At 33.1% G+C, this 14168-nt stretch overlaps 1 protein-coding gene across 1 annotated transcript; it reads left to right on the forward strand.

Annotated features, from left to right (window-relative positions):
- The first annotated feature begins 2180 nt into the window (after nucleotides 1-2180).
- LOC141656376 (protein CUP-SHAPED COTYLEDON 1-like) lies at nucleotides 2181-5668 on the forward strand. Its single transcript, XM_074463241.1, has 3 exons — nucleotides 2181-2470; nucleotides 3164-3447; nucleotides 4623-5668. The coding sequence occupies exons 1-3, from the start codon at nucleotides 2287-2289 to the stop codon at nucleotides 5319-5321; spliced, it is 1167 nt and encodes a 388-aa protein (XP_074319342.1). The 5' UTR covers nucleotides 2181-2286; the 3' UTR covers nucleotides 5322-5668.
- Nucleotides 5669-14168: the final 8500 nt, after the last annotated feature.

The raw sequence follows: 14168 nt of genomic DNA on the forward strand, positions 1-14168 counted from the left end.
AATTTTTACAGTTATGTGAATACTAATAATGCTGGTAAATTTCAGATACTTATGTAAGGGAGTATTATTTATCGAACTATTATCGAACTGTGATACGTTATTATCGAATGTGAATATTATATACTCCCTTTAATAACTAGTTCATTCAATTAATTAACTCTATTTGTCTTTTTTAGTAAGAAGAACTTTTAGTATTTAGGCTAAATCATTTCTATATATGAAAAGCATTGTATTTAACTACGAGAAATTAATGAAAAGATTATTCTTACAAATCCAAATACTAAAACACATTATACTCGATACTTATAAACTACACATATATAATCACTACAAATTTATATAAAATGGATTTGATAATTAAACTTGTGAGTTGTGTGACCCATATATAAATACAAAGCGTATTGCTTGTGACGAACATTATCTGTCACAAGCTGGAGACGAGTAATGTCCCTCTCACAATAAGGCAAGTGGGGGAAATGGAGCACCTCATAAATAGTGTCCCTTGCATATTGTGAGAGCCTGAGAAGGGCAGTATCCGTCTTCAACTTGCGATGAATAGTGTTCATCTTTAATGAGAATTTGTAATAAGAATATATTTGTCATTTAAACAAAATTTCAAAATTGTGACAACATAGAACTCAACAATAAAAAAGTTAGCATCATAACTCAAAAAGTACCAAGTACAATAATAATTCATTTTACCTATCTACACCATCAAAAAGAAGAAGGTGAAGAACATTCACCCATCATCTAATAATTTACGAAGTTACCTTATTACAATAGCTTTCATTTTGCTTACACAATAGCCTGTCTTTCTCTGTTGCCATCCAAAAGATTCATCACCAATTAAATTTTAACTTTTTATAAATAATAAAAACAAATCTTTTGTACTATACTGACATTTTGAGATATTATTTCAGCTTTCTCGATTCATGGTAAAATCTTCACCAATTACCCCATCCATATATAATAAAATAAATAACAAAAAATTTAATTATTACATTAGACGGGTTCACCCTATAACACAGTATTATCGTGTAAAAAGACAATTTATTTATTAGCAATTAATAAATATTTTTTTTTTATTAAAATAAACTTTCTTTACTGTCTAACAGTGTAAAACCGTCTTATTCGAAAAAATTTGTAACTCACATTATTTTTTTCATCACTGACAAAGGAATACTACCCTTCTGCAAATTTCCCAACGCACGCACGCAATACTCCACCACCCCAAATTCTCTCTCTTAAATCATACATCACCTAAGCCTATGAAATTACTTGTAATGTTATTAAATGATGAAAGAGAATTCAACTGCAACACAAGGAAAAAAAATTCAGATACAGGACATATCACAACACAACAAAACTAAACAAAATAAAATATAAAATAAAAATTTTTCATGCAAAATACAAATTATCGTAGAAAACTGTTGTATGCATAGATCATATCTAAAGTCTCATTCTTTTGTAAAAACACTTTAAACTGAAATTGAACTAAACTAAATTGGAGTATTCACTGAACGGAACATGTAGAATATGATTTAAACTACAGGCAGAGCTAGATAGGGGCTAGTAGGGTTGAAGCCCTTGAACATCGAATTTATGAAGCTTTTAGTTGATTTTTTTCCTTCTAATTTTCTCTATTTCATTATTAGTTTGTCCTCGATGAAATTTCTCGACCCCTAACATTAAATCCTGATTTGCAATTGATCTAAACTAAGTAGATGGTACTTATAACATATGTTCTACATTCAACAAAATTGTACTTAATGAAACTGATTTGAATTGAATTAAACTAAAACTAAATAAAAAAGAACATCCCTTATTCAATCTACACACCCTGTTATAGAAATGAATTGGACTAACTCTGATAAAGATCGAATATGTAATTAATCCTACAAACTTTGTAATTGTCGATAATATGTTCCTAAATACGTTTCATAAATAAATACGAAGTATACAATATTTGTTGTATATTATGTGTAAAACAAACTCGATTCAATAACACATCTCATTTGTAATCCATATTACTCCGTAATAATTACCATATATAATTTCACTGTACATGTTCAGACATAAAACGATTTTAAACAAGATTTACTAAAATATAAAAATATAAAATAAAAATAATATTATAACCGGATATCATTGGGGTTTGGACCGTCCTTTTTATCATAGTGCACTTCATTTAAAACCCCATACAAACTCAACTATAAAGTGCAACATACCAAAAAAATCACACACATTTTGTATTCTATCTTCTGAAAGTTACTCTCATTTGTTACCATGGAACCTTTTTTTCTTCACTTTGACAACAGTGAAACTAATTTACCTCCTGGGTTTAGATTTCACCCAACTGATGAAGAACTAATTACTTACTATCTTTTGAAGAAGGTTCTTGATGGTAATTTTACTGGTCGTGCTATTGCTGAAGTTGACCTTAACAAGTGCGAGCCTTGGGAACTTCCTGGTAATTTTTTTTTACTTCTTTGTTAGCGATCTTTGTTTTAAGAATGATTCCGTCTATTTTTACTCCTTTCGTCTCATTTATTTGATAAAAATATCACTCGCAAAGAATAAAGAAATGTAAATAAATGAATGAGACGAAGTGAGTAGATTTTTTATGACCTTAAGGAAACTTTTTTAGTTAAACTTAATTTTTATTAACTTTTTTTTTATGATTATAATAATAAACTTAGAATAAATTAATTTCTGCTTGCTTGATTTTGGTACGTAGTTACGTACTAATGTACATCTTTATTATGATTAGGTTAACAAGTTGTTAGTTACCACTAAGGCCATATCAAAGAAATTTAATTCCGTTTCAATCATTTATTTTTCTTCGATTAAAATCTTAATAAAAAAGTTAAACAAATAAATGACACGATCGAAGAGAGTAATAATAATGAAGTTGCATTTAGAATAAAGATGGTTATTTCTCTAATTTTTGTTGCAATATTTCATGTATGTCCAAGTTAAATTAATTATATCACTTTATTACTAAATGCAGCAATTTAAATAATTAAGTATAAATTTTTGGGTTGCTTTAATTTACAAGGGATCTACATTATTGCCATATATAGGTCAATGTTTATCTAATTTTTTTTTTAATTAAGAATTTTTGTACATTGTAACCTAAACATTTTTGTTGTATGGAATATAGAGAAAGCTAAGATGGGGGAGAAGGAATGGTACTTCTTCAGCTTGCGAGACCGGAAATACCCGACCGGGTTGCGCACAAATCGGGCCACTGAAGCCGGTTACTGGAAGGCAACCGGTAAAGACCGGGAAATTCACAGCTCCAAGACTTGTTCTCTTGTCGGTATGAAGAAAACCTTGGTCTTTTACCGTGGACGTGCTCCTAAGGGTGAAAAAAGCAATTGGGTTATGCACGAGTATCGTCTCGAGGGCAAATTCGCTTACCATTACCTCTCTCGGTCCTCTAAGGTATCGCTCAGACCCGTTTTCATGAATTAAACGCGTGTTTTATTTATTATTGAGCGTAATTAATTATTTATCGAACTTCCTATTTTAGTACAATTGTTAATCATCGATCGATAGACTATATTTGCATGGTTACGAAAGTACAATTGAATTAATTGATTAGAGTGTAACGTTTATATTTTATTTTGTACGATGGATGTTAGTTATTATGGTTAAGTTGCATGGTAAGTGGAATTAAATTGAAATTCTCACGTATCCAAATTGGGTGACCAATTAATGAAGTTACGAACATAAGAATATACGCAATTATGTCTGCCACCCTTATTATGTATGACCTTTATGGTGAAAAATATTTATTATCAACAACTTGTCCTCAATATATAAAACCGTCTTGATTATTATTTACTTTTGAGACGGAAAAAATACTATCTAGCTAGTGAAATTAAACAGTACTTGATAAATCTTGATTAATTGTCAAGTATTATGGCATGACTAGCTTATGACAAATATTCGAGTCTTGCTACAATTATTCTTGCTAAAAATCGTCTTAATTTTTAAAAAAAATTATCTCCATCTTTTTAGTTTGGTATGAGAGTCTTGTTAAGATAAAATGGTCTAATTGAATAATTAACTGGTTAATTTTCTTTAATCATTTGAATTTGAACACTTCGATTTAATTTTGTTGATAGAGATGATTAAATATGAGTTTATTTATTATCGATAACTTGTCGTCAATATTACATCCGGTCTCAATTATTTATTTACTTTTAATTTAGACGGTGAGTATATTATCCACGTTAGCTAGATAATTATACTTGATAAATCTTGCTTAATAGTAAAAGAATTATGACATGACTAGCTTATGACAAATCTTTGAGTGCGATTACTCTTACTTAACATCGTCTTAATTTAAGATCTTTTACAATCTTTTTTCATCTCCATCTGTTTAGTTAGGTATGAGAGCCGTGTTAAGATAAAACGGTCTAATTGAATAATTAACTGGTTAGTATTCTTTAATCATTTGAAATATGATTTGAAAACTTCGATTTAATTTTGTTGATAGAGATGATTAAATACCGTTTATTCGTATTGGCTGATTAGCTTAGAACTCGTTCTAATGATTGATCCGCTTATGATCACCTCTAATTGTGACGATATGTTTTTTAATGGAAATGTAGGACGAGTGGGTGATATCAAGGGTTTTTCAGAAAACCGGTCCAGGAGCGGCCCTAACAAGCAGTGCCGGAGGTACAACCGGGCCAAAGAAAGCCCGAAATGGAATGAGTTTTTATGGTGAAGTCTGCAGCTCACCATCCTCCGTCTCTCAGCAGCTGCCACCGCTCCTCGACTCATCCCCTTACGGTGATTGTTGCTCCTTTGACGATCCCGATGACTCAGCACCAATCAAGAAAGAGCACGTGTCCTGTTTCTCCATGATCAACAACAACTCTACTCCAACTAATGTTGTTGGTCACAACAATAACCTTAATATTAATATTAATGGTAATAATAATAACAATAATAATAATATTAATACTAATAATACTAATAATAGTATTATTAGTAATTTTAATCCGTTTGAGTTGACTTTTCAACCTAGTACACCAAGAAATGGAACTACTACTAGTAATAATTTTAACATGTTAGGTCTTCCAGCCTTTCCTAGTCTTAGGTCTCTTCAAGAGAACCTAACTCTCCCTTGGGTTGGCGGTTCGGCTCAAATGCATGGTGGTGGTTTCGGTAATGGTGGTGGTGGCGGTGGTGAGCTTGGGGCTATGATTGGGAGCTGGGGTGGTGGTGGCGGGTTCGACAGCCGTGGTGGTGGTGGTGGTTCAAGGATGGTTGGTACTGAGCTTGATTGCATGTGGACTTATTGATCTTACTTCATGCCATGCATTCATGCAGGAACTAATATTATCAGGTTAAGATGCTTTATTATAATAATGTTGTTAATTTAAGACGGTTTTAAGTAAGAATTTGCGGTTTTATTATTAGGTTAAGAATATTGAACTTATTGTAAGGAATGTAATGGTATTATTATTGGTGTGTGCCTTTTAGGGTTAAGAATGCTCAATATTATTAGTTGTGTGTATTAATGCATAATGCATTATGGTCTATGTATAATTAATTAACGTACGTCGGTACGTGTGGTATGTAATTTGAACTTATGTGTTTTAAGTAAAAGTTGCTTGTGTTTTAAGTAAAAGTTTTAATCATTTATTTATTCCCTCGTCCCAGTGAATAGTTTACATTTACTTTATTTATATTAGTTATTTTACGTCTTCTTTTGTGAATTATCGTATTATACTATGTAATGTGATTTTACGTAATATCTAGCAAAAACATTTTGTAAAGATGGATAATGTTTGCTTTGAGGTTGTCATAAATTGATAATAAGCTAGTCCAGCTAACATTAAATGAATCACATTGTGTAAAAATAGAACATTTTATGATTAAGACAGTTTCAATTGAGATATTATGTTGAATACGATCACAAGTCGCTTTTAAATCTTTTAATTGTCATACAATAGTCTCTCTTAAGACATGCAAGGGTTTTTGTCTTCTCTATCTTATTTATTTGACGCGTTTTAAATTTAAGACCGCTCTTAAATAAAAATTTCTGAAATTTTAAAAAGTAAGAGTAATGATGAAGGCTAGGTTTATAAAAAGTAAAAACCTACTATAAATCTAATTAACACAGTAATTACAGAAAATGATTTTTCTGTAGATTTACCACCTTACAATGATCAGTAAATATTTTACATGAAAAAAGCCAGCACATGAATTGGATTATTTGTGTTGACTTTAGTGAGTGATGTACGTATCAAATAGGGCAGAATCCCTAGTGTAGTAGGTCACTTAGACTCTCTACATCAACAATATTTAGATGGGATTGATGCAACGTATCATTTTCTTTGTAGTCTTAATTTTTTTACAGTAACTTTTTATGATTTAAAGAAATTTACTGTTTCTGTGCATTTGATTATTAATGACTTTACAGTATCATTACTACTTGCTGTTTACAATATTCCTCTTTAAATTATTACTCCGTATATTCTTAGGAATATGGCAGTAATGAACAAAGATGGTAATTTGATTTAATGATTGCCCTCAATCTCAATAAAGTATTGTTTACTTTTAGTTTCGTACTTTCGTTTAGTTAAGTTTATTCGTTCCAAAATTTCCTAATACAAATACTTATACGAGAGAGTTTATAACAATATCGTAAAATTATTTATCATTTACCTAAGTAATGATATACGGAGTAGAAGTTTGGAACATACAACAATCATCAATCATTTTTAGTCGTTATCGACGTGGTTGGGTGTGCCCTAATAGAACAATTTGAGATAATCTTAGCTTTTTAAAATTTGTAACATTGTCCTTCGTTACGCCCTTGTTTCCATATAAAATCACGTTTTTTGGACTTAATTTCGGTTTAGTTTCATTCAGCTTCATCTAGTTCAGTTCAGTTTAGTTGAGTTTAGATCAGGCATTCAGCTCCATTCAATTCAATTCAATTAAGTTCATCACCACTGAATTTCAGTTAAGCTCTCTTTCAACCGAAAAGAACAGGGTCATATCTATAATCTCTATACATTTATTTGTTAATCTCGTTGCATTTAGACTATGTAAGATCAAAAGTTAGAAACGAGACCAAATTCTTGTTGATGGCGCATATTCTGCACCGCTGACCAAGTCAACATATTGAGCAAGGTCAAGGGTATCCACAGAAAAGTCAACGACTTAGACAGCCTTGCCGATGCAACCCATCGGCCTGCTACCTGGGTCTCGGCCAGACAACTTGCCAGCCGGGACACATATCCGCGTACTCATATCCAAGACCCTCGGCGAGCCTGCCATAGGTCCATCGGCCGAGGGTAGAACGGCCTTTTTACCTGTTAGCCACTTGGCCACTACGTGACAAAAGGTAAATGCCTATAAATACTCCTCAACCTTCATTGAGGAAAGGATCCACAAATCGACCTAATAACCACTATTCATCTGGTAATATCTTCCTTATCTCTCTACAATACACTCTTAGCCAAGTTACAACAACTTCTCTCTAAGTTTACTGACTTGAGCGTCGGAGTGAGTACGCTCGGCCAAAGCCGAGCCCTCACTTTGTTCATCGTTTCAGGAGACCGCAAGGAGGATTCAAGCAAGGACATCATTCTACGAGCCACGAGTGGTAACAAATATCTGCTCTGGAATTATACCCGGAACAATTGGGGCATCCGATGTGGAAAAGAATGTGACGCTGGCCGAGACCAGGGCTGAGAGTGCCGGTTGTTTTTGATTGCCCCCGGCCGGTGCTTCCTGGCTTGGTCGATCATGTGGCCGGCGGAGAGCAGGTACCTAGGAATTTGTTGAGAGAGATGAACAGGCGAAAAGATGTGAATGGGCGTGTTGAATACGCTTGGTCACTGTAGCATTGATTGACATTTAACTGTTGCAACGATTGACATTCCGTGGTTGCATGTCCGACACGTGTCTGTTCGCTGATTGGTTGACGCTTCATGGGCTGTGCCCTGATTGGTCCTTCTTTGTGGGCTTTTCCCTATAAATAGGGCGGTTATTCCGTGATTTTGGCCACCAAATTCATTTTCTCAAATTTTTCCTCCAAGATCTTCATCTCTCTAAACTTTCAAGGGTTTCCATTTCTTCTAATCTTCAGAGTTTTTGATCCGGCGAGTGTATTTCTTCAAGGTAATCAAACAAATTTTCTTTTATTTCGTTAGTAATTGTTGCGAACATGTCTTCTGTTGATGTTGGACCTAGTAAACCCGCGTCGGGGGGACATGGCACGGCCTAACAAGAACCACGCCGATGCATCAGAAGGGGCCGATGCAGAAAACTTTTGCAAAAATACTTGCGCAGAATATACGCTCAACATACATCGGAGTCCATACCACGGCATAGACTACGCTGGGGGCAAATTGATGGGGCATATTCTGCACCGCTGACCAAGTCAACATATTGAGCAAGGTCAAGGGTATCCACAGAAAAGTCAACGACTTAGACAGCCTTGCCGATGCAACCCATCGGCCTGCTACCTGGGTCTCGGCCAGACAACTTGCCAGCCGGGACACATATCCGCGTACTCATATCCAAGACCCTCGGCGAGCCTGCCATAGGTCCATCGGCCGAGGGTAGAACGGCCTTTTTACCTGTTAGCCACTTGGCCACTTGGCCACTACGTGACAAAAGGTAAATGCCTATAAATACTCCTCAACCTTCATTGAGGAAAGGATCCACAAATCGACCTAATAACCACTATTCATCTGGTAATATCTTCCTTATCTCTCTACAATACACTCTTAGCCAAGTTACAACAACTTCTCTCTAAGTTTACTGACTTGAGCGTCGGAGTGAGTACGCTCGGCCAAAGCCGAGCCCTCACTTTGTTCATCGTTTCAGGAGACCGCAAGGAGGATTCAAGCAAGGACATCATTCTACGAGCCACGAGTGGTAACAAATATCTGCTCTGGAATTATACCCGGAACACTTGTCAACCTTTTCCGTTATCTTTTACAACTTTCTATAAAAATACAAAGAAATTGTTTGCTACATGAAATAGTTATCTTTTACAACTTTCTATAAAAATACAAAGAAATTGTTTGCTACATGAAATAGTTATCTTTTACAACTTTCTATAAAAATACAAAGAAATTGTTTGCTACATGAAATACTCAGCAAATGATATCACAAATACGTGTGTAAAACCGTTTCACACAAGTATATTGTAAAATGAGCCTAGTAATGAATACATTTGATATGGACATTGTTTTCTTGTAATTCAGATCTGTTTTTCACAATTTTTCTGTAAAACCGACTCAAGCAAGACTTAGATTCCTATTATTCGATGATGGTTAATCATTATTATCATTATTTTGTAAAAATTATGAAGAGAAGAATTAAATGTAACGTAGAGCCTGGATAACTTTGAGTAGGGAGGCAGTTAGACGGACATGAAAAAACAGATGGGGTACGTCCTCAAGCAAGAAGGTCGTAAAATTGAAAGGACAATTTAGCTAGAATTCTATACAAAATGTGAAAAATGGAGGCCACATTTAATGCAAAACCTCAACTCCCTTATTGCTGCTACACTTCTTTTTTTTCTATCTCTTCTTTGTCAGCACATTTTATGGGGTTGGACAATGGGTTGGCTTCTTCCCTTATATCCACCCCATCACACTACTTCATGCATATGTCTTCTTTCTTTGTACTCTCTCCACTATTTTAATTCCCGTCTCGTTTCATTTCATACGGTTTTTATGTGAGTCGCGCTAATTATTGTTTAAGAAGGACATATCTATTTGACACTATAAACATGTCAATGAGCAGATAACTGAGTAAGTACAGTATATGAGCAGCATAGCACTTGACCCGTTTTATGCTTAAGGTAGATACAACTTTCCTAAGGAAAACCGCCTGATTTTGAACGATTATACAATTAGATAGAATTGAGTGAGTATATTAGTAAATTACAAGAACTTGGTACAAGTTTTCATATAAGAATTTCCACTAGATTTTAATACTCCGTAGTATTAGCTTCATAATCTACTTAAGGTTAATTAGCCTTGTAAGGAGAAAAGGATATATAGACGTTAGAGCTTGACCGCACTGGTGATCCTACTTAACTTGAATCCAGACTAAACCCAATGATATACACCAAAGAGAATATGTAAGATAGAGAGACAAGGTGAAATGGGTTTTCGAGGTATGTAATAGATGCTATATACATGGTCTAGAAAGAACTCCAACCATTTTAGTTTAGACACTTATTTTACCCGAATAGGAAGACACAAATCAACTAATCAACATTATCATGTAGGCGTGATTTGACATATCGAGTTTTGTTATGAAAATGTTGTCGTTATTTTGAGACGGAACAAAATCTAAATTATTCTAATAACAACAAATTTTCGAAATTATTGTAATTCTCTTTACTTTACAATCGAATGACATATTGTACAATTCGAGCTAATAATCAACCAAAAATCAAATCCTTTTGAAATACTTTAAAAAATGATTGCAACTTGTAACAACAATTACATCACCCAATTTTTCAGTGCTCATCATAGTTGTATTACGATCAAGAATCGTACTATTTGATCTTAATAATTATAAAAAAACAAGGACATAAAAAAAGACAACTAGGGTTCAGAAAATCATATTCAATGATAATAATGATAACTATATAATGTCTTATAATCATTAGGGTTTAATATATACAGGGGTGGTCCATCTTATATTTTTCTTTATTTAGGTTTAGAGACGAGTCGCGTGATCTTTGTACGTTGGTGTTAAAATCTCACTTGGTATTTCATATTGTATGTCAATATTGCACGCCCCTTTACCAATTTAGTGCAATTTTTGGACTTGATCATCATTAGGGTTTTAGGTGGGGTCCTAAAGTTTTGGATTTTTGATTTTGGATTTATGGTAGTGAATTAGAAGTACTTGAAGTGTGTTTCGGGTCGTGGTCAATCGAGTAGGTTGAGTCGAGGATATCGAATGTGTTTCAGGCTTTATAATTAAGACATTTGTAAGAGTCGAGTATAATGATATTGGCTTTTTTTTTTTTTTTTTTTTTTTTTTTTTTTTTTTTTTGGGATTGAACTGAATTGAGTTGGAATTTGTTTAGATGAATAAAACTGAAATAAGCTAAGTTGAATTAAACTGAGTTGAAGTAAATTGAATGAGAGTTGAAATTAAGTTAGAAAGAATAAAGTATGTTGTTCAGTTTTTTTATAACACTCTTCATTTGGTTTAAAAGAAAGTCATGAGAGCGAATGTTCTGACAAGATTTTAACAGAGTTTGTGAATGAATATTATCGTCCATCATAATGTTACGAGTTGAGTTAATTACTAAAGTATGTGTAGATGAGACAGTGAGTAATTTAGTGAAAAGGTTGAAGTAAAAATGTTTTTGAAATAGTATATTTCAAAATAAAAGAACCAAATTAATTGAAATTTGTTTTTACAAAAGAGAGTGAAAACTATTACTAAAACTCATCAAAATGCAAATTATAGTTGATTCCAAAATACCAAAAGCTAGGATTTGGAATTATGGTTGTACAATGTATAACAAAAAAGAGGTAAGAAAGTGCAATGATGATGAAGTTGGACTTTAGGAGTTATTGGTTGTTATTATTTGTCTATATTTGTAATTTTGTAAGTATATGGTTGGTTCCTATGGGATTTTGGTATTATGTTGGTCCATAGTACTTTCCAGTGTCATGCATGTACAGTCCAATTTCCAAAGTTGTGAATAATGAATTGATGATCACGATCCTAGCTAAAAATTCCAACAACTTAGCAACATTTTGAGAGTAATTTAAGTTTTAATTTATACATTTGGCATTGCAACATTGTTATTATTGACTACAATCCACATACTCTGTGTAATAAACACGATATGGGTCTGGCCTTACCCGCGGTGGAGGAGAGAAGTCTAACTCACAAGCCCAAGAATGCTCTTATCTCCCAAAACCAATTGGCAATGGGAGAAACACCCTTAGGTCTTATAAGATAGACAATCTCTCTCTTTTTCTCCGATGTGGGACTCACAAGTGGATTTATACTCCAACACTGTGTAATGCACCATGCACCAAAAAAGATAAAAATAATTACAAATTATTGTTTATGACAGATAATATTCATCTTAAAAAAAAGGAAATGAAATAGACGAGACTAAATTAAAGTAGAATGCTTAGAGAATAACACAAAGTTTGTCTCATATATATTACTGAAATGCTGTTTAGTACAGAGTAATAGGAGTATTTTGAGAGTAATTCCAAGTTTACACATGTGATTTAAGTTCGATCAATTCTAATTCAATTTTATAGTTTTATACCTGTTTGATATTTGACTACATGGTGATATTAATAATTTTACGTGACTTAGGTAATATGTTTTTATGATAGTGCTATTCTAACCGATCTTTATACTTTTTAGACAATTGTAATGTCTTAACAAGTGAGGTATAAGCCTAAAAATATAATATAAATGGATGACAATGAATCAGTTTGTATCAAATTTAGGACAATCCCGACCAAAATAATATTTCTTCTTTTATCATCAGTTCCGTTATCCATTCCATGACCAAATTATACACCCCATCTGAAATATAGTTCAAAACCTAATGTGAACCCGTTTTGACTCAACGATTTTTTTTTTTTGATGAGCAAAACAAAATTATGTCTAACCAAATTATGATAGAACAAGAGTACGCATGTTAGACGATTTTATACATATTTATGGATAAAATTGAATTTTTTAGTAACCACTTTTATCCACTATTAGAAATGTATAATATTTGAATCCGTTTTACAACTATATTCGTGTAAAACCGCCTCATCCAAGTTTAACTCCTGATCGAATTTGAATGGATCATGCATGAATTTGGTTAGTGTTTGTCAGTAACGAGTTGAATATGACAGCAAATAGCTTAAACAAAAAAATAGGCCCAGCCCAATTTGCATGAAACTGTAACGTTTCAACTTTCAAGCCCGTATCATAATCACGTGGAGTCCAACCTTCATAATCAAAGTTAAACCTTTCCAGGAATTTCATCTTCCAACCCTCTCATTAACCCTCGCGAATACATGTGTAAGACGGTTTTACACAAATTTATTATAAAAGAGATTTTCATAATAACTACTTTTACCCATTAATAGGTTTTATTTGTATCCTGTTTACATTATACTAGTTGAAAAGCCCGTGCGATGCACGGGGCTCCGATTAGGATCATCTTTAACAATATGCGTGTTGCATATTTTAAGAATTTGATGAACAAAACATATCGTAAACGTTGGTTTACGTTGCTATGTTTTGATAATAGAAGTCAGCTAAGTTGATAAATAAAAAAGTATTACTATGTTGAAAATTGCGAAACTCTCTGAAAGGTTGATTTAGTTGATTATTGATGAATCATCAATCCGTTTAACATAAAAGCTACTTCATTTGTTATCAATTATATCAGTTGTATCACATTCAAACACATTATTGTATTATGTAGTTACCTATTTCTATTGTTGCACGCACCACCTATTTTTAGTTAATATAAAGCGCTATTGTCGAAATGTGGTTTATTTTGTTCCCCAAAATGAACACGTGGTAACGACTAAGAGAGACTTTTATGAGATTCGCAAATTAGATTAACCTACAACACCTACCAATATATTATAGTATACTCAGTGTAAAAGCTGAATGGTGTTACATAAACAACAAGTATCTCAATTATATATGAAGCTTGCTTGTTTGAAAAAATTGTTAGATCTCTAAACAATAGAATGTTTTTTTTTTTGAAAGGCACAATATAATGTTTTTGACTATTTACAATTAAGACTGAGATTCCTTATAGCTTCATGCAAAATATATAATACGACACCTAATTTAATAGAAATGTGAAAACTTCTTTGTAAACAATATTTTTCGTGTGGCCTTAATGCACTTGTTCCCTATCATTGATGTAGAACTTTAATCCCTTGGTGACGTTCTTAACGTTGTTACGTAAAGCTGGATTAAAATATGGTTTCGGCCGATAAACTTTAACATGATTGAGTGATTGTCTCTGACTCTTATTTATCGTCATAGCGTAGCATGACTTGAATGGATGTCGTCACCGCGTAAGAACAAAAGTTTTCTTTTTTCAACAGAGGAAGTCATCACTATTCTTGTGCGCATGCATGAACATATGTGATTAAAATTTCATT

The sequence above is a fragment of the Silene latifolia genome, chromosome 5 (assembly GCF_048544455.1).
Source record: "Silene latifolia isolate original U9 population chromosome 5, ASM4854445v1, whole genome shotgun sequence".
Taxonomy (NCBI): Eukaryota; Viridiplantae; Streptophyta; class Magnoliopsida; order Caryophyllales; family Caryophyllaceae; genus Silene; species Silene latifolia.